Genomic DNA, 22,483 nt, shown 5'->3' with positions numbered 1-22,483 from the left:
CGTAGTGTTTCACATCATCAACTACTAGTCTAGCGTGGATGGTTGTCTTGTTTTGTTCTGTTTCACTGTATTTATATATTCCAAGGTTCAACATCAGCATCAACTCATCCCACTATAGCCGTCACTGCCAATCCAGCCGTGGAAAAGTCCCTTGCCGCTGGTGACGACACAACACCAGATGCCTCAACACACTCTCGATCATCTTCAAAGAAGTCCAATCACAGTGTCAACACTATACATAATGGTAAGGCCAAGAAAAAAATATGTCTGTTTAAGATTACTCTACCTACTCTATTTTTTTCCGTCTACTTGGGGATATTTTATTCATATTTTATGTTGAATGCCGCTAAACTATCATTTTTGAGTCAAGTACCATTAGTCATGAAATCCTCCCATAAGTGTCGATATCAAATAATTTTAATAATAAAATGATTTTACCTATCTACCTACCCAATTTTATCATCTTTACACAGCCAAGAGTTACTCAAATGCATATAAAAGTAAACTGAAAGTGGAAACAAAAGAAGACATACAGTGTCCAGAAATTCCTGACTATTTTTCTTATGTCCCATGAAAACACAGTATATAAGCTCAAACATATGATAATCTTATCAGCTCAAACATATGATAATTGTATCAGCTCAAACATATGAGTATTGTATCAGCTCAAACATGATAATCATATCAGCTCAAACATATGATAATCATATCAGCTCAATTCTTATGATAATAACATCGTTCTTTGTGTGATTCTTTTTTGAAATTTAGGCTGCACAAACTCTATACATATTTTCATAGGTGTACTAGTTTTGTTTTGCTTTTTTTTATGTGGTCTACAAATACTTGCAAGTGGGAATAAAATTGATGCTCAGATGTTAATTAAATTCCATAAAGATACAAAAATGCCCCTTTTAATGTTTATTTGACAGAATCTGTGGAAATTAGCTATTGCTAAATTATTACATTAACAGTGTTATTGTAAACATTCCGATACTAATTTTCTCTATTTTCTTACATATTTTTATTTTCGATATTTTGTTTAAAATGTCAAAGTAAACAGAAAGTATTATGTGGCTTTTCATACAACACTTGTTTATAGGATGTAAAAATTAAGTAGAATGTACTGTAGAATTTAAATTGAGGGAGATAACTCTGTAAAAGACAATGAAATACAATATAAACTATTGGATTTTCCATGTGGATAATCTCCTCAGAGCAGAAAGATTGGAATGAATAATTATACATTTCATCATATAGACCTATAAAGCAACTTTATACAAAAATAAATATATTTAGCCTTTTTTGAGGTGTATCACAATTTACAGAATTTGCATGATTCTTAAAAATACTGCTATTTAAGGTTCATAATACATTTGAATTGATATAAAGGGACTTAAAAAGTGTCTTGTTTAGACAGATGTATGGTTTATTCAGGGTTCTGTTTAACTTAAGATTAGGGGCTCCATTCTCTTTATTAATTTTGAAGTTAGTTGCCCTTTCATTGTCTGTTTTCTGTTGTAAAAATTTTTTATTTAGAACTCAGTTTCGTCTTAAATGACACTGCACCAATGAGACAAAAAACTAAAAAAAAAGAGAAGGATGGGTGTAACATGATCAGTATTGTTTTTGTGGAGGAACTCTTGTCACTGAGCTCATGGTTTTAGTACCAATATTTGAATTTATAGAAAAATAAATTCATTTTTAAGAGAAGACTATCATAATTTGTTATGTTTTCATAAAAATTTCATGGCTTGGAAATTTGCCTATTGTAAGTTTTCTGGTCAACAAGAAACACCCTTATCTGTACCAATGTACTGTGTTGTTGAAGTGAAATTACTGAGATGATCTGACATTTGTTGGATTGGACTGCCTATGATTGTAAACACAAAAAATATTAAAAAAGATATGTGAAGCCACAGTGCCAAGTCTATTTCTAGTAACTCATGATATGACAAAAATGGTGAAGATTATAAAGCCTTATCCTTTTGTTTTTACGCTGTGTAACACTACGAATATCTTTGCTATTGATTTCCTATAAATCCACATCTTCTACCATACAGCACAAGTCGGGAGCGAAAACAATGCTATAATCTGCAAGGGTTAAATGGAGCTCGAGTGGATACTTAATGAAATGAACCTACATACTATGATATTATATTGTCCATTTATAACCTATTTAATCATAATTTTGACTTGTTTACTGTCGAATTAACGATTGATTTTTGCACAGCACTGATGTTTAGCAAAGTAAGCGATATGAGATTAATACTCATCTGTCAAATGTACAGGTCACAATTATGGCTGATATTGTGGTTGTTGTCATGAAGTATGTCAAGGCGTATATGAGGTTTGGGGGGGGGGTTATAATGTGGTCTATATTTAGCAATGTATGCACTATTAAGCCTGATAAAACAATGAGGGTAAATTTTGATAGTATGTGCAATTGATACTGTAATGTTGTCATTTTAGTATCAGTCTTTCTAAAAATCAGACAGAAGGTGATTCATGCATGCCAAAAAACCCACCAAATTCAGTTTTATTTCTTGTTCAGAACAAATTACTGATCATATAACCAGTCATAGTTTTTCATCTGGGTGTTGTGCTTTTGAGATAAAATACATATAGACAGTGTATGTAATTGTCACTTTGCAAGAGTTATTGTTCTTGATTTCGTTTCATTTGGTTGATTTTAGTTGGATATAAGTGTATGATTTTCTAAAAAGAGCAGATCTGAATGCAGAAATTACTATCATTATGTGAATGTATAGCATATGTAGACTGAAAAAGTATCATTTGTTTTGTGGGTTTTACTACACCATGAATCACTTTATCATTGGCAGTGTCTGGATCTTATGTGGACTGGTACTTAAGTGTAAATTGGGTTTTGATCTTTGCAAAATCTATTGAAATCCTGATTGCTTAAAATTCCAAAATATGAGTTTTTATTACTTGGATAACTACTCGGTGCCAATAATAAACTATTTTTGTAATTGTAGTAGCACTTTGGACTTGTTTTATGACTGCATATTCAAATTGGTGTATTGGATTTTGTTTTGCTATAGTTTCCATTTGATATTATAGATTCCTAATGTTTTATATGGCTGCAAAAGTTTTGTATGGGAATATTGGGTATGCAGTTGTTCATGTTGTCATTGTCATGGTTACCATTGACACTTGGTTTGTGTCATCATTGTCATGTTTACTGTTGACACTTGGTTTGTGTCATTATTGTCATGTTTCCTGTTGACACTCTGTTTTTGTCATCATTGTCATGTTTGCTGTTGACACTTGGTTCGTGTCATTATTGTCATGTTTCTCATTGACACTCTGTTTGTGTCATCATTGTCATGTTTGCTGTCGACACTTGGTTCGTGTCATTATTGTCATGTTTCCTGTTGACACTCTGTTTGTGTCATCATTGTCATGTTTGCTGTTGACACTTGGTTCGTGTCATCATTGACATGTTTACCGTTGACACTTGGTCCATGTCATTATTGTCATGTTTCCTGTTGACACTTGGTTCGTGTCATCATTGTCATGTTTACTGTTGACACTCTGTTTGTGTCATCATTGTCATGTTTGCTGTTGACACTTGGTTCGTGTCATCGTTGACATGTTTACCGTTGACACTTTGTCCGTGTCATTATTGTCATGTTTCCTGTTGACACTTGGTTTGTGTCATCATTGTCATGTTTACTGTTGACACTTGGTTCATGTCATTATTGTCATGTTTCCTGTTGACACTCTGTTGTGTCATCATTGCCATGTTTGCTGTTGACACTTGCTTCATTTCATTATTGTCATGTTTCCCGTTGACACTCTGTTTGTGTCATCATTTTCATGTTTACTGTTGACACTTGGTCTGTGTCATCATTGTCATGTTTGCTGTTGACACTTGGTTCGTGTCATCATTGTCATGTTTACCGTTGACACTTGGTCTGTGTCATTATTGTCATGTTTCCTGTTGACACTGTTGTGTCATCATTGCCATGTTTACCGTTGACACTTGGTTCATGTCATTATTGTCATGTTTCCCGTTTACACTCTGTTTGTGTCATCATTGTCATGTTTGCTGTCGACACTTGGTTTTTATGCATACAACTTGAGTATTGGTTGATTGATCTTAATGAGACTTAAAATTTGGTACCCCAAACAGACAGTTTAATTTGATTTTGAGGATTGTGGAACTAACTGTTAAGAACAAGAATGAGTCTAAAAAGAACTGTTACACTATATGAAAGAGTAATCAAGGGAACCAAGGTTATAGCGGTAATCAAAAGAATGTAATCCAGGGACAAAGTCCAGACACAGAAAACACAACAAAGAATAAAAAGTAACTAAAAATCATACATACAAAGTAGTAACGAAAGCAAATGAGCAACTTGGACTCCACTAAACACTAGGAGCAGGGAACAGGAGCACCGGTAGGGTAAGCGTCCTATGAAACTGCATATAACTTGTTTGTGACCTATTTATAATGGAATGTTATTTAAAAAGTATTTACAACCATGCCCAATTTGACTGGTTACTCCATATTTAGATTTTGAAATTAAGGCCTTGTGTCAAAATTGGTCTAAATTAGGGTAGACATTTCAACTTTGTTCTGGTTTGAATGTGAAAGGCATAGTTTCAAGTAATATTTTGAACAATTATTTTGTAGTATCAATTTCTCAATTCTCATAGATAGTCCCAGAAAAAATAACATGGAACTGAATCCTCTGGGCCTTGGGAAGCTAGATACTTCATCTCCTTATGTAAACACATTGACTTCCACTCTGGAAATTCCAATTTTTTTCCAATTAAGGTTTGTGGTCCCTTAAGACCAGTTTGTAACTGTAAACAAAATGTTCTTGTCTCATGGAAGTTTTTATACATGAAGTCAACATGAAGTTGATCAACATTTCATCATTTCTACTGCATACCTGTCGTGAATACATATTTTGTTACTGAGGACACGCTATATTTAGCCAATCTGGATTAATTCCGAGGCATTGATTATCGGATTCTGTCGGGTATTTAGGTCTCTAATTACTGGTTTATTACACACTATCAATGTAACGAGATCACTTCTGTGTAAATATTTGTCATTAGCATCTGGATCGACCATATTAGGGAATAATCTCTGGTAGTTGAGGACCTGTCATTCATTTGACAATTACCTAAAGCATCTAATGGCATCAGTGGTATTATGTTACATGATGATAAATTGTCACTGGTCAACTTATATGGTAATCCTATGAACAGGGGTTGAGAATTATTAGATTTCCAATGAGGGTCTGTTGGGAATTACATATGTGTCTAAAATAGTTTTTATTTTGAAATTTTGTTAAAATATTATTGTTTTTTTTTCATGAGGTTCTTGTGGATACAGTTTCTTATTTTGTTTTTAATTTTTGGATTTTTTTATCCTTCAGGATCAAAATACCTTATGTCACTGATCTATCACTGGAACTTCCCTGCTATTTCTGAACACTACACAAAAAATATAGTCCAAATGTAATTCCTTTTATATCATTTGATACTTCTGTTATAACCAGTAAATATGTTTCTTCCATTTATTCATCTCAATAATATTCTATTATTTCTGCAAATAAAATTAAGATCTAGTCTTCATATCAACCAAAGATTTTAGGAACTCCTTTTTGACCTAGACAGATATTTAGTAATAAATTTGCATTCATAGAATTTAGTTCTTGCAGTAGTGTGTCAAGAAGTGCAAAATGTGTTCAGAATGTTCCATTTAACACACTTATCAGTCAAATTCTCCATCCTATCATAAATATTTTACCACTAATGAACCTCCAGTGCTAACAGCACTTTGATTAATTAATTGTTTTGAATTAGTAAATCATGATTAGTTAACATGTAAATCATGATTAGTTAACATGTAAATCTTGATTAGTTAACATGTAAATCATGATTAGTTAACATGTAACTTGTCACGTAGACTTAAATGATCTTCACAGTACAAAAAATAATTAACAAGATATGGACAAAGCATGTAATCTAATTTGTATTACTTTGTTTTTTTTTTTATGGCTGCTGAAAATTATTTTTTTGTAAAATCATATTTTTTGTGATGTTTAACTCATCTGTATTTTTTCTAGGAAGAAAAAAAACCAATGCCAGCTAAAGTAATTCCTCATACAATTGAAAACATCATACTATTATAAAATTGATACACCTGCAATCTCATCCATCAAATATTAAAAAAAATTGGTACCTGCGATAGTTCAATTTCCACAATTGTGTTGTGAATCATAAAACAATAATTTCTAATTTTTTTTTAATTAAATTTCATCAGTTCTTTTAATTTTTTTATATGACCACAGAAAAATTGTGGTTTTTGTTGTTGATGTTACTATTCATAGAAACTTGTTAAATTATCATGCACTTTCACTTTCAGTATTCTCATTTTGGTTACTTTTCTAAACCCAACCCTTAATAAACTGGAAGCCTTCTAAATCAAGCATCTTAGGTCTCTGCATATCAGTTCCAATAAATTTTGAACTTGTGTCAACTGCCTATAACCTACTGTGAAAGTTCTTTTATTGCTTGGTACCAATTTTTATGGGTAAGGGAAAATTATCAGTTCGTAGATTCTTGATTTCGTGGATTTGACAACATCATTATACAAATGAAAGGTTGATTTCCTTTTCATCGGGAACTAAGTGTCATGGTTTAATGAACCAGCGCAAAGCACGAAAATTAGTACCCCATGAACAATGATACTTTCACAGTATCTGAACAATCAGAACCTTCAGTTTAAGGAGGTAGACCTAAGGTAAGGGACACAACTCTTATAAATCATTGGAACATTAGTATTCAGCATTTTACATCAACCTCATGTAAGCATCAAAGTAACTTGGACTGATTACATTCTGTTTCAAAGGAAAGCTTGATAGGCTTTGGTGAAACTGAATATGATACAAACATGTCACTGATTTCAAGAGTTATGTCCCTTACCCTAGGTCTACCTTTTTATAAGCGTTTGGTTTAGGTTAAATAAACTATTTGAAGACTTAAAAAATGTGTTACTAAATCAGAAAGCACCAGTAGAATCCATGCGTATAAGTTTCAACTCATTTTTACTAAGTAAAAATCAGAAAAAAGGGTAGGGGTGTTCATCTCCTCTAGTTTAAATAGGAAAAGATATATATACATGTATTTTGAAATCTTAATTCAATACTAATACTCCACTCTAAGTTCCTAATATTTGGTGAAAAATAATTCTCTCATGTTTGAAAGTGTTTTTTCTTTTAACTCCCCTAGATTTTAAAGCCTCCCTCCCCTCAATATCTGATGTCAGCCCCCCTTTTCCCATTTGAAATTTTAGGTCTGCTCTTGCATTACTGCATATAAAAAAGCACTGCAAATTTTGTCAGCCCACCTTTTCCCATTAGAAATTTTAGGTCTGCTCTTGCATTACTGCATATAAAAAAGCACTGCAAATTTTGACATTGAAAGGTAAATTTATAATTGCCAATTATCTTTTGTTTTTACTTATTTTAGTGGATAGCAATTTTGATGGTCTGTTGAATTTTCTTTTACATCATTGAGTTGGATTTGAGTATAGCTAATATATTTTCAGCTGTTATTTTACATTTTGTTGAAATTTAAATTAGTGGTTTAACGACACCACAATAGAACCAAAACATCAGTTCCCAAATTACTGCCAAAAAAATAGGGAAATGTTTTGACAATTTTAAAATTATTTCTTTGTTGCAGTTTTTAGTACATGTAATGACATTTCATAAAAAGGGTATTTGTATATGTAATTTGACACCAACCTTAAATTCATGAATCCTTTATTAATTATTAATTATTATATGTGTAATATTTTTTCCACAGTAGCCAGATTTAAGAAGGGGGAATGTTGTGATCACTCCAAAGTACTTAACCCTGCCACATTTTTTGCGCCTGTACCTAGTCAGGAATGTCTGGTCTTCATTTTCACTTTCAGTTTACTTTTGATGTTGTTGGAGTATATAGGGATAACTATTTCGCTATACCCGTGTAATATGTTATTTTGAAGCCTGCTGCAGCCTGCACGTGGTGTAAGGGCTTCCTTGTCATTTATTGAAGATTGAGTGGACATTTTTCATCCCAGTGGGGTTGATGTCTCTCTGACATTTTTCATCCCGTTGGGGTTGATGTCTCACTGACGTTTATTATATCCATTGTCCTTATATTTATTCTCAGCATTGGAAAAGTCTGCAGGCATTATATATATATATATATAAATGGTAATAAAAATAAACAGAGATACATTTGTAGTACATCAGTAAGCTGGTTACCTCATTATATGTCAAAACATGATTAGTGCTATTGTACCAAACATCAGACTATATTGGTATCCATTATGTTTTAATACCACATATGAATATATTGGCACAAATTAGATCTAAAAATGTCTCGATCCTGATGAAATAAGTATTATTAAGACTTAAACAGACCTTCGTTACAAAGAGAATCTTTGTGATCATGGCAGTTCAATGACTATATTTAATCATTATTTATATAATTATGAGTTATAGAACAAATTGAAGCTAGATATAGAATAAGGTGGTACTAATTCCCAAAGCTGCCTGTGATTTCATCATGGTTATATTCTATATTTTGACCTCACAATATTTTTAACTAAACTAATTTTATTGAGGACTGAAGATTTGTTTGGAAAAAGCAGGTGCTTGGTTTTACAAGTCAATTGTTGTTAACTGATACACTGATAATTGTCATTTTTAATCGGAAGTTATGTGACTTCAGAGTCTTAAAACCATCTGATGTCAATCAAAAGGACTTCAGTTGATAACCATCTTAAAAGTACTTCCACTGCAAAAGAGATCTGGCAGATGAATATTAAAATGTATTAAATTGATTATTTCATATAAATACATTGGCTGTTTTTACAGTACGCGATTGAAATTTTGAATCATCAGTATTTTGTGGATGTGTAGTTTCTAGTAGTGGTGAAAACGCTGATCTTGAAATTTTGAATCATCAGTATTTTGTGGATGTGTAGTTTCTAGTAGTGGTGAAAACGCTGATCTTGTTGTAAATAATTAATTTTTTTTGAAAAACAGAAAGAACAAATTACCGTCAGATGATTATACCTATAAATGTCTCATGACTTCTGAGGTTCAATGCCATCAGCCCTTTGATTTTTGCAGAGATACAGTGACATCCAATTTTAAAATCTTAAGTATGACTTGGTTTGAAATAAAATCCACATTCTCCTTCACTTTAGGTAAACACAAGATTACTGAGGGAATGATACAAAAAAGACTTTAATGAAATATTGTTTTGTGCCTTCAGGTTCGCTTAAAACTCACAATCTTGTGTGGAATTGTGGTGTCTTAATGTATTTTAGAGGTTTTATAATGTTAAAAAATATGTACATTTAATTGCTTATAATTTCAATGCTTTTGAATTAGGAATTTAATTTTTGTAAAGGGTGGTGTCTAATACACATCCAAATGTGCCACATACATGTATGATAATCAAATGGTTCTCAATTTCTATGGTAATGTTATGATTATCATATGATGATCATATGATAATTTACACATGATATGATCATCATTTGTTTCACTTTACATATGATATGATCATCATATGTTTCATTTTACGTATGGTATGATCTTTATAATTTACATATGGTGATCATATGATAATTTACACATGATATGATCATCATTTGTTTCACTTTACATATGGTATGATCTTTATTATTTACATATGGTGATCTTATCATGCTCAGTTTATGTGGTAATCATATCATGCTCAATGTATGTGGTAATCATGTGTGGCACTTTTGCTGTGTATACACAGGTTTATATTCCCTGTAAATGATAAACAATGAAACATGAACTTGATTTATGTAATTTCTATTAGGCCATCATAAAAAAATTCCTAAATTGTCATGCAACATTTTTCAAAATTTGGGGTAAGCGGGCGGGCAAATTTTATTTTTATTTTTTATTTATTGAAGTGAAAAATGCTGTCAGTTTTAAAGATATCAATGGAAATTGGGAAAAAAATCAAAAAATATTTTCTGGAAGGGAAAAATTGGATCAGGTGGAGACGAGTCTAGGATATTTTTTTTTTTATTTTGGACTTAATCTGAAGTTTTCACTTTTTTGTTGATTAATCCATCTTAAAAAATGAAGCTGTAAATTTTCAGTATATTTTCAAAACTTTGCATATGAATTAGCTGTACAATTTTGATATTTTTTTTTTACATTTTTTCATTTAAAATACCCATAGAATTGGTGTTCTTGCACATGATTTAAGAATTACCGGTACAAAAAATTTGAAATAAGACCGATAATATGTTGCTTGATAGAATAGTATATTTTGACATTTTACATTATTTTAGATTAGATCAGTCCTATCATTCCAAAACCAGAATTACACTCCATTTAGTCACTACAACATTTTACACTTTGCTTTAGAAAACCATATTGTAAAGCTGGCAATATTGATAATTTACTGTCTTATAATGATAACATAGTATTATGATTAGGCCATAAGTTTCTCAGAAATTGACATTTATTGTGTACCAGTTATTGTATTGCCTTTGTGATGGATAGAAAATATCTATCTAGTTGTCTTCTACGATTATACTATAGAGTGGACCATAAGTGGTTGATTAAAATTGTAGACTTTCTATGTATATATAAGGTGGTAATGATTCTGCAATTGGAATCTAGAAGGATGGGGGTTTAATGAACATGTAGTGTTCTCTACAGCGTATGAAAAATGCAAGGTGATCCAGGTAGAAAAAAAGAGCAGTCTAGCATGATAAAGGCAAATTTCAAGGCACATCATGCCAACATTAACATCTATTTAGGGAGAATTCAAAGAAAAGGGGAAGGCACCCATGCCCACCTAAATTCATCTGTAGGAAACACTAAACAATGCTTCTTGGTAAATGCTGATTCCAAGTCTTCATATGAGGCAAGTGAAATTTGGGTCAAGGAGAGTTATTTTTCAGCTGCTACTTTCTCTTGGGAAAGTAGAAATTTAGGAATTTGTTTTGATATTTGAGCTTGGAAAGCAGATTTTGGTAAATTGAAAGCTGATTTTCATATGAAACTTTCACGTGGAAAGCTAGAATTTTCAAAATTCAGAATTCTGACTTAAGTTAAAATAGTTCACTCAGGTTTTCAAGGAAATAGTATCATGATATTCCTGAACCACCAAAAGAGAAGTTCAATTAGGACCCTTTCTTAACTGGATTAAGAGACATTAAAAAAAAAACAAAAAATCAAATCAACTACAGCTTTTCAATGTACAATGTACAATGTACAATGTAGGAGGTATTGACAAGTCCTATATTTAGTTCGTGGCTAGGTTCCTAAAAGTGTGTAAGCTTAAAAAACTTACCTTAGTTCACACCTTGTTTATTTTTATGCGAGTATAAGTTTTTTGGAGGACATTATTATTCACTAATTAATGCATCAAACCATAGCCCAATATATGGCTCTAAGGCTTCAAATAAAATACATGTAAATGAAATTTTTTAAAAAGTGCTTCTTTTAAGAAAACTTTAACGCTGTGTTCATCAGCAGTAAAGCTCTGCATGAGTCATACTATAGAAGTTTTTGAATAGTCCTGTAATGCACCAAGCTATTTTAATTTTTCCAAGATATTGAAAAAAGATGAATAATTAAATCTCTTATCATTAAAATGTCATGGTAGTTGAACAATCTTATGTCCTTTGAGGGGCGTCAGTGAACCACAATTTCTAAATGCCAAGTACTTGTGCATCATGCAACGATCAGTGTATTACTTATTGATCGTATAATTTGTCGTGTAAGCAGCTCGTTCAGGCAGAAACCAACTTAACTAAAATAATAGTAAAATAACAAAAAAGTCATGAGAATGCCATAATGCTGGAGATTTTTGTGTTCTTTGCAAATTAATTTCCATCCATGCTTAAGTTACCATAGCTGTTAGCAACATTAGTCTATTAGGTCTAAATTGATCCCGTTAAAGAGCCCATTAGATATGAAGGTTTTTCCCAAATGATGAGTGGGTGGGTTAAAAATCTATATCACGTTCCCAAGATTCCACATTTTTACTTGCTTTACGATACGTTTCATTGAAAATGATCACATCCATTTATAGAAATCTTATGATATTAGTTCGTGATTGATGCTTCAATTTTTTTCCTATAAAAATGGCAATGTTTTTGCTTATTTCCGTTTCCAATCTTTTGAATGCACTTGTAGTACTGAGTTGTGAGTGGGAAAGGCTGTTATCTGGAACATCTGGAATTTGTCAATCATTGACATAGTGTCAGAAAGTTGAATATTTATTGTGACCATATTTCCCGCTTAAGTGATTTTTACCATTGATAGGAACAATTTTAGTGTAGTTAAATTTGAAAAGATAGTGATTTGCTGGAAAATAAATGTTGTGCAAATAGGATTTGAAAGCTGAATGATCGTTCACTGGATAAGGTCGGAATTTCCATAATTAAACACATACAAGTAGGAGGATCAGAAGGTTAACAGTAATAGAATTTGAGGCAGACATCAGTTGTGTCATTGCCCTTTGGAACCTCTCTAGGTTTTCTGTCATGGCAACTGCTGCTGTAGGATTGAATGGGGATGTACCTCTGGTACCAGAACAGTTTTTTGGTATGTTGATTTTTCATGTTTGTAGATTTCTTTTAAAAATAGTGGGTTAAGGGGGTAAGATTCCAGGGGGTAGGGAACTCCACCATTTGTTGAACAATAATTGTTAGTTTGTTAACTTGTGCTAAATTTGGGCAAAAGTGAGCAAATAAGAGACAGGAACCCACTTTCTCAAAATATCTGGATCCCTTCTTGTAAAAAAAAAAAACATGAAAGATTTCTGTTTATGTCTATGTTTGATGGACTGTGTGATACAAATAAAATTCATAGTCTCTTTGAATTTTAAGTGTCAGTCTTTGTAAGAATCAGGCAGTGGGTATAATGTGGTATGAAAAAAAGCTGTCTATTTGTTTGTGTAATTTGTCTATATGCATCATCAGAATCCAGGAAAAAAGACAATATTTTCCATATCATGTTGGTGTAATGGGATATAATTTCATTGAAATGCACTGTAAATGAACATTTAAAGGGCAGATAACTCTATTAAAAGTCTCGTTTTTTTAACATTCTATTGAAAAATTTACAAGCAAATCCAATGATGCAGAGATCAAATAATGGTCTTTCCAAAGAGAGAAAGTATCCTGGAGTGAAATTATATTGTCAGATCAGTGGGGTTTTGACATGCATGTTTCTGATTTTTCTCATTTTGTCTGATTCTTACAAATACTTACACTTAATGGACAATTTTAAACATTTTAATAGTTTATAGAAGATTTAATTAACCATTATGCATGAAATGTGGCCAATTCAGCATATTTTGTACCCTTTAAATTTGATGAAATATTGATTGTAAAGCATCATAATAATATAAAAAATTGTTTCAACTTATATATTAAGTCCTCTCATATCTAATAATAGTTTTCATTGCTGGAAGTTAAGGATGTATGTGTATGTGTGTGTGTGTGTGTGTGTGTGTGTGTGTGTGTGTGTGTGTGTGTGTGTGTGTGTGTGTGTGTGTGTGTGTGTGTGTGTGTGTGTGTGTGTGTGTGTGTGTGTGTGTGTGTGTGTGTGTGTGTGTGTGTGTGTGTGTGTTACTTAGGGCTTCAGTTTAGTTCATTATTAATGCTTTTCTTTCTTGTGAAGTAAAGAAATAAATTGATGAAAATATTTAATGAATGGCATAGTTAAAATAATTTTGTCTTTGTTGAATAATATTTGATTAGGAAATGGTCAAGTAAGTAAAAACCAAAAACAACAAAAAACAACTTGTAGATAAAACTCAAATGTAAGAGATGAATATTAACGAAGGAGAAATGATTTGACTTCAGTTTTAGTTCAGTTTGCTTAATGGGATTGACCTTTCTTTTAAAAATCCTGCCTTACCATTATTCAGCCTAAAATTTAATTTGAAAAATTGACTTCAGCTGTTTTTCTCTATTCAAAATTCAAAATAATTAAGACAGAAAAAGATCTCATTGGAAACTCATATAAGTAAGTATCTAAGTTTTATTATTGAAATAACAAAAAATGTGTACTCATATGAGTTTCCAGGTGTTTTTTTTTCTTCGTAAATTCTAATTACAAAACATGGATATTTGAAATAAAATTCAGACAAGTGATTCATGGTGATGAAAAAACACCAAACAAACAATGCTTTTTGACATGCATGAATAACCTCCTGCCTGATCATTAGAAAGACTGCTACTTAGCAGGAATTCACTGAAGCACAAGTGGTACAACCCACCATACTGAAGTTGTATATTTTAGTTCATACCACCCCCATAAACAGTTCCTTCTTTTTGAGCTAATTTGAAATAATGAGACAGATGTACAGACATCAGCTTCATGTAAAATCTTAAATAATGAAAAAATGATTCACAACAGTCAAACCTATTTTAAGTTACCTTCAAAATCATGGTATCATAAGACAGGTGGTCTTTATATACAGGTTAATATTACATTACTGCTACTTAAGGAGACGGACCTATGGTAAGGGTAACTCTTACAAATCACTAGAACATTTATATTCAGCATTTTACATCAACCTCATGTATGCAGCAAAGTAACTTGACCTATTTTCATTCTGTTTCAAATGAAAGCTTGATAGGCTAAGAGTTATGTTCTTTACCATAGGTCCACCTCTTTAAGTCTTATAGGGGTTCAGTTTAGATAGGTTTCACTGCATATTCCTGGATATATGAATTTTATCAGTATATAAAAGGGTCCCATTTACATGATTTGTTACCTTCTTTTTCACTGGCCATCAAATGTATGTAAATATTTATTAGGTCTTCAGCACTTGAGTATGAAAGTGAGAGTTTATGTTTGATTTGTACTAGATACGGTTCATTTATGGGATTCTGATGACTACATAATTTATTTTGTATAGGATTGTGTTCTCTATAAATGTATAGTTAAAAGCAGGAATGGAGTGCCTTAACAAATTTTTGTACAGAAAATTGACACTTGACACTTCATATTCATTAAGAATTTGTATCTTGATTTAACCAAATATTTGACTTTTATACAACCACAAAAAATAGCAGTCGTATTATGTTGTGATGTTGTCAGCTGCATTGCCACTGTCATCCTCAACATTAGCTGCATTGCCACATCAGCTGCATTGCTATTGTCGTCTGCAACATTAGCTGCATTTTCACTGTTGTCTGCAACATCAGCTGCATTGCCAGTCGTCATCTGCAACATTAGCTGCATTGCCTCTGTGGTCTGCAACGTCAGCTGCATTGCCACTGTCATCTGCAACATTAGCTGCATTGTCACTGTCGTCTGCAACATCAGCTGCATTGCCATTGTTGTCTGCAACATCAGCTGCATTGCCAGTCGTCATCAGCAACATTAGCTGCATTGCCTCTGTCGTCTGCAACATCGGCTGCATTGCCATTGTCGTCTGCAACAGGAAGCTTGCAACTAAAAATGGGGTCACTGGCCCCTACCAGTCTGCAAAAAGGGGTCAAACATAAACAAGTAGTTGTGAAACAGGTTGTTTTACATGCAACATTTTAATGGAGCTCCAACAGGGCTGGAGCTTACTTGGTCTTTTGTGTCCTAACCCACTGATGTAATACATTTGTTGTATCATTTTAAAACTTAGTGGTTTGAAATGCAACTTATCACAATACACTAACATGTTTTGACAAGTATAGATTAAATCATATGGTATAATCTCTGTCCTTTACAAAAGAGAGGGATGTCCATGTGTCTGTCTTACCATTCTTAAGTGTGTAATTGATTTCTTCTGCATGCTTTCTTTTGTCTTGAAAGATTTTCATGTAAAATATGCTGTTGGAGGATTTCCAGCTATTGAGAAAAAAAAAGACACAAGTTCATTGTTACTTAAAAAAGATTTTAACTATTAGGGAATCTTAAGGTGGTAGACCTAAGGTAAGGGACACAACTCTTACAAATCATTGGACCGTTTCTATTCAGCATTTTACATCAATATCATGTAAGCATCAAAGCAACTTGGATTGATTTCATTCTGTTTCAAATGAAAGCTTGATAGGCTTTGATGAAATTGATATAACCACATACATATCTCTGATTTCAAGAGTTATGTCCCTTACCATAGGTCTTCATCTTTAAGCACTGTTCTTGTACAATTAACAGAGGTAACTGTGTCAAAATGCACATTTTCGAATCCTTCTGTTGAAAATTGTTTCATTTTTAGCAGAGATGTTGAATGGTTGTTTTCCTGTACAAGAGGTGCATTTGAGTGCATAAGTTGTTTTGTGTTTTTTTTTTAATGAAGCATGTTTTACATTTTTGGAATAAAAATTCTAAAAATGTAAAACATGCTTCATGAAAAAAAAAAAAAAAAAATTTTGTCATGATTAGGAAAACCTAATCATTACAGAATCTCAGGTTCAGGCTTACTTTCAAGAGTGAAAGGTCATAGACATCTTCAATAAGTATGGTATGTCTTTAATAAGTATTGTAGGCCCAGGACCTAGGTAAATGACTTTTCAAATGTCCTGCATCAGAAATTAAGAGTTCTGGACTTTCGTACTATTACTGTTACTTATTTGAGTTCATGCTGCATCTATTGCAAACTTTTACACGTATTTTGAGGTATTGAATATAAAGTGAATTATTTTGTTTTACAGGTCACTCAATAGATTCTTTAGACCCATGGGTAAGGCAGTCCAACTCATCATTATTAAAGACCCAGACAGGTGTAGAGTTAAAGGCAGTACGAAATCGTTCCAGTAGTAATGACATCAAGAATGGACATATGTTTTTGAAGGATCTAGTGTGTTACCTGTCCTTGTTAGAGGCAGGCAGGCCGGAGGACAAGTTAGAATGTAGGTTTGATTATTCATCAAATTTTCCTTAAGTACTTAAGTCTTTATAAAAATCAGACAGGAGATGATTCATGTGATCCAAAAACACACAGAATTCAGTTTTATTTCTTGTTCTGAAACAGATACTGATCACATTACAAGTCTTATTTTTTCATTTGGTTGTTGCACTTTTGAGACAAAAATTATATAGACTACATAAAATTGGCACATTGCAAGAGTTATTGTTCTTGATTTTGTTTGATTTGGTTGGTTTTGGTAGAAGATAAATGTATGATTTTCTCAAAAGTGCAGATCTGAAAAAGTATCATTTGTTTGGTGGGGTTTTCTACATCATTAATTATTTTCCATTGGTAGTGTCTGAATTTTATGTGGGCTGGTACTTAATTAACATGTGTATTTCATGTACTAGATTGGAAAATGTGCTGTTATGATGCAAATTATACACCATTTTTATTACTATGAGAATGGTGAAATCTGAAATGCTCTTGAAGTAACACAGGTTCGTATTCCCAATTACGTTAGTCTTGGTGCTTCTTGGTCCAATCAAATCTTAGTCTGAAGTTTCACATGTTTCATTGTGATGTCACAAAAAAACGTAGGAATTGGAATAAATTCAATTACAGGAAACCCAAAATTTGGCCATCTTGCAGAATTATTTGAACCCATAGAATATCAGATTCTCAATTTCCATTATATCATATTTTGACTATTAGTAGAACAATTTATGATAGTTTAGACATATAATAATTGACTTATTCCTAGTTCATGAAGTAAATTATAATACTGTTGCCAAAGGTCCTAGTTGCTGGTAAGTTTTATTGTCTATAATTACCACAGATCCTTGTAATAGTACTGTAAGTTACATATGTACTTGTCCTTATCACATCCCTCTTATAGGTACTACAGTTTTATTGACCCCATTATGACCCCTGATTAGTACACCAATAACATATTCACCAAATAAAACAGCCATAAAGTACAGGTTCATTCAGTACTTATTTTATTATCATTATTCTTGGATATGTTGATATAAAGGATAGATATTCTAGATTTTCACTTTCTATATTTAGAATGGGGAAATGCCAGTTTTATTGAAAAAGCAGTGGACTTCATGTATTTTATTTTTTTAAACTGTAGGCTGAATATTATTTTCAAAATGACCTTCCATGCTGGTTTGAGTCCTGAAAACAGTGGTTATTAATCTCATTTTTTTTAGCGAAGATAGATAGGGCTTTTTTTATTTTCTGTAACATAAAAAACAACAACAGTAAAAACCAATAGTAATGTAAAATATTGTTTGTTAATCTGTACATTTTTTGTATTGTTTTAAAAATATTGAAGCTGGTTTTTCTTACCTATAGTTCAACTTCAGACACCCTTAACTATTTTTTTCTCCATGGAAGTGCGTTTGTGACAGCAAAACTAAAAATAAAAATTTTCATTCAATCATCTATTTTCCAGTTATTGGTATTTTATGTAGAGGGAAAAAACTTGTGACTTGTCCCTCAGTCAAACTGGTTCACTGTCCAATTAAGGAGAAACAGGATAGTAATCACTTATTCATAAAATTGATCTTAGGTAATCATTTAGGGAATTTTATTTTCTTATTTAAAAAAATCACTCTGGTATTTACCAAGATTTTAGCAGTTTTGGAAAGAAAAAGTTTACTTTTTTCTCTTTTTACATGAAACATGCAACCAGTCTAGCTGATGCATGAGTTATTTCCCTTGCCATGAAATTGGAAAAAATGATTATTGAATTGACTTTCTGGTTCACAGACACTTATTCTGTTACACATTTGTGTATCAAATTTATATACATTGAAGAATGATATGTCTTAGTTGAAATTCTGTATATCTTGTGAAAACAATTTATAATTATACTAGATAGTTTTGGTAAAAAATGCTAAAAAATGGGACATATCTTTGAATACTCATGTTCTGGTTGAGGTATTTTATCTTTATATGACTGATATAGCCTTGTGCAACAGAAATCTTCCTATGCATAGGAAGTCAAGGAATGCTTATACCAAACAAGGAAAAAATTGTATTAAAAAAAACACAGCCATAAATATAAAAAAGATGAAGCTTAGGAAAAGGAAAAATTGGTAGTAAAAACACAGCCAGAAATATAAAAAAGACAAAAGACAAAGAACAATTAACAGAAGTTCATTCAAAATTAAATAGTTTAAAAACCTCTGATAGATGAGTGTGAATTCATTTGCTCTGTTAGGGTGAGTTCCTGCTTTAAATACTGTTCATTATGAGCAAGTAGAAATATTTTAATCCTCATGACTTGTACTGTATAGGCCTTCATAAAAAAAAGAACATTCGTAGAAACATTTTTAAAAATTAGGTTTGGGCTTGCAAATTTTATTATTTTTTTTTTATTTATTATCAATTTTAGCGAAAAGTGCTATCACTTTGAAAGAAATTGACCTAAATTGGGAAGTAATAGAAATATAATTTTTTGTGTGAAAAATTGGGTCTGGAGGGGATGAGAATCTAGGATACCTTTTATTTTGGCCTTATCCTTGCATGCTTTAAAACATCTATGTGTCTATTAGCTGACTCAACAAACCCAGACAGAATTATATTTGATATAGCATGAAAAGAGACAATGCGTGTTTGTCAGTGGTATCTATATTTGTCATAATCAACTGTGCTTCTTATTGTGTAGTTATGGTATATAGATATTTTTTTATCTATTCGTTGGTTTTAATAATGGCTTAAGTGATAAGTGCGATGCCAAAAGGACGAGGTCTTGGTCTATTATTTCCTATCTTAATTAACTGTCTCGTATTTTAATTATTGTTAACAGTGAGCCATTGAAAAATGGGATTGCCCTTTGTCATGTATTGAAGTCAAGGGAATAATGGTTCTTAATAAAAAAAAGATGACGAGTAGGAAAAAGAATAAAATTGATGGTAATGATGATGTCTAAAAAATGTTAAAAATGTTGAAAATAACATGATTTGGGTTGTTAAGATATATGATTGATTGTCATTTGTGCTGCCACACTTAAAATGGTCAATTGTGAATTTTAAAATTGTTTGAGTTTTTTAAAAAATAGTCCTTAAAATTTGAATAAGTTGAAAAATGTAAGTATGCAAAAACTGCAACATTTGATATTTTGCTTTTCATGTGATATTGGTTTGCTTACATATGATTATCATATTTTTGTTAAAAACAGATAATGATCATGTGATAATCATAATGTTAAATAATACATGGGATAATCATAATGTTAACCGATACATAGGATAATCATAATGTTAACCGATACATGGGATAATCATAATGTTTACTCATAATGTTAAATGATACATATGGTAATCATAATGTTTACTGATACATATGAAAATCATATCACACTTGATCCATAATACACATTTGTAGTTGTTCATAGGATGCTCATGTGTGGCATCTAAAGTTCATGAATAAACAAGCAGTAAACCTAAGAATTGCCTCATTAATTTAATATGTTTTTTTTTTAAATATTTTTTCAGTCATGTTCAGGTTGTATGACACAGATGGTAATGGACTGTTGGATAACAGTGTAAGTTTATATCTCAGATAAAGATGTCAAAATTAATTACTGTGATAGTACTAATGTTCGTGAGGTACCAATTTATGTGGTTTTTGTGGGTAGGCCAAACAATGAAATTTGGTTCCCAACAGAAAGGAGATTTCCATTGTGTATACTAGAAACTTTAAGAGTCCAGGAACTTGTGTTTCTTCCTTAATCCATGAAAATTGGTATCCACGAATTAAAGTACATTCACAGTAAAATGCCCCAAATGTAAGAAATTTCAGGTTATGTATCAGTATGTTCATGTCAGCTGTCACCCTCATTGAAGTGGTTTACACAAAATAAAATTTTTTTTTGTTGAAGATGTGTTTTGGCCATAGGTCTTCTTCAGTTTCCTTTCCAACAATGTAAAAAAATGAAAAAAACACCAACTATTAAAGATGTAGAAGAGGAACTTGAAAGGAAACTGAAGAAGGCCTATGGCCAAATACCAAATAGCAGTGTAAAATTTGCGATTTTGAAGCTGAAAGGTATGCACAAAGTTTTGGCCTTTTAATTTTAGTGGATGCAAAGTGGTGCACTATGTTCTGAAGCCCTGATTGAATATTTTGTGTAATTTGTGAAAAACACCCACTATATGGTACCACAGAAAAAATAGCTAAGGAATTTTAAAACTACAATGATAATAAATGTATGACTTATATTGGTGATTTCAAAAATGTTCATCAAAGTACAACTACCAGTTGGCTACTTGTGCCGTGGTTTATAAACAGATTCTTTGGCACTACCATTTTCCTGACAGTAACCTACGAATAGAGTTTGTAAGTCTCGTTCTAGTTTCAGTTTCCCTTCTGGAATTTCCAGTGTAGAACGTATTGAAAATCAAAGACTGATCTGCATTTTATTGTGTACTTCCAGGAAATCCAAAGGCTGCTTCACAATGCAAAATCTTCTATTTTATGATTTTATTAACATTTTTATCCCTTAGAACTAGATATTTGTCATTTTTTATCAGTATTTTTACCCCCAAAAAAAATACTTTGCTTTTAATATTGAACTCAATGCTATGTTAAAGACGAATCTCCATGCATTTGAATGGTAGACTAGGACCCATTCTTACGAAACTACAGAGTCACATGACAAGACTTACATACCCTATTATTAACAGTTGGAAGATCTGTCTATATTTTGCCTCAAGCTACCATGAAATACTGGTATGTGATTGCTCTTAAACAAGAAATTATAATTGCTCTGTTGTTATTATCAGCTTTACATGTTATAGAAGTTCATCAATAATGTATTCATACTGACCAGTGAGGGTCTTTATGGGCTGACGGTATGTCAAGTTTATAGTGAATGACTGTATGAATATGTATGAGGAAGTTAATTTACTGTAAACATGAATTATTATGTATTTTATTTGTGTCCAAATATTATTCTGTATGGTTAGTTGTAAATTTTTTCGAAACAAAAAGTTTCAAACACCAAATATTTTTTTGTGAAATTGCAAAAAAAAGTTTAGTGTCAGTCTCTATGTATTTTATTTGTGTCCAAATATTATTCTGTATGGTTAGTTGTAAATTTTTTCGAAACAAAAAGTTTCAAACACCAAATATTTTTTTGTGAAATTGCAAAAAAAAGTTTAGTGTCAGTCTCTGTAAGAATCAGGCAGTGGGTAAAGATGGTATGACAAAACCCACCATTTTGAAAGTTTAATTTTACTATTTGCAATGTCAGAATCAAGGAAAAAAGACAAGATTTTCCATATTATGTTGGTAAAGTTGATAAATTGAGTTATAATTTCATTGAAATGCACTGAAATGTACATTTGAAGGGCAGATAACTGTCAAAAACTATCTTTTTTTAATATTCTATTGTAAAAATTCTGAGCAAATCTAACGATGCAGAGATCAAATTATAGTCTTTTCAAATAGTGAAAGCATCCTTTAGTGAAATTAAATTGTCAGATCGGTGGGGTTTTGACATGCTGGTTTTGATTTTTTCCCATTTTGTCTGATTCTTACAAATACTTACACTTAATAGATT

General features: G+C 31.8%; 1 protein-coding gene across 7 annotated transcripts in view; it reads left to right on the top strand.

Moving 5' to 3' along the window:
- Positions 1 to 22,483, top strand: part of LOC148612762 (diacylglycerol kinase beta-like) — a 93,766-nt gene that overhangs the window by 28,510 nt on the left and 42,773 nt on the right. For all 7 annotated transcript variants that reach the window (XM_088594481.1, XM_088594484.1, XM_088594486.1 and 4 more), the window contains 3 exons: positions 86 to 244; positions 16,709 to 16,906; positions 20,415 to 20,464. In XM_088594481.1, the coding sequence (XP_088450607.1) occupies positions 86 to 244; positions 16,709 to 16,906; positions 20,415 to 20,464 (407 nt within the window). The remainder of the gene's footprint in view (positions 1 to 85; positions 245 to 16,708; positions 16,907 to 20,414; positions 20,465 to 22,483) is intronic.

This window comes from Perna viridis, chromosome 7, assembly GCF_037379345.1.
Source record: "Perna viridis isolate PV_CMFRI_1.1 ecotype Kerala chromosome 7, ASM3737934v1, whole genome shotgun sequence".
Classification (NCBI taxonomy): Eukaryota; Metazoa; Mollusca; class Bivalvia; order Mytilida; family Mytilidae; genus Perna; species Perna viridis.
This window is presented reverse-complemented; position numbering and strand designations above follow the sequence as displayed.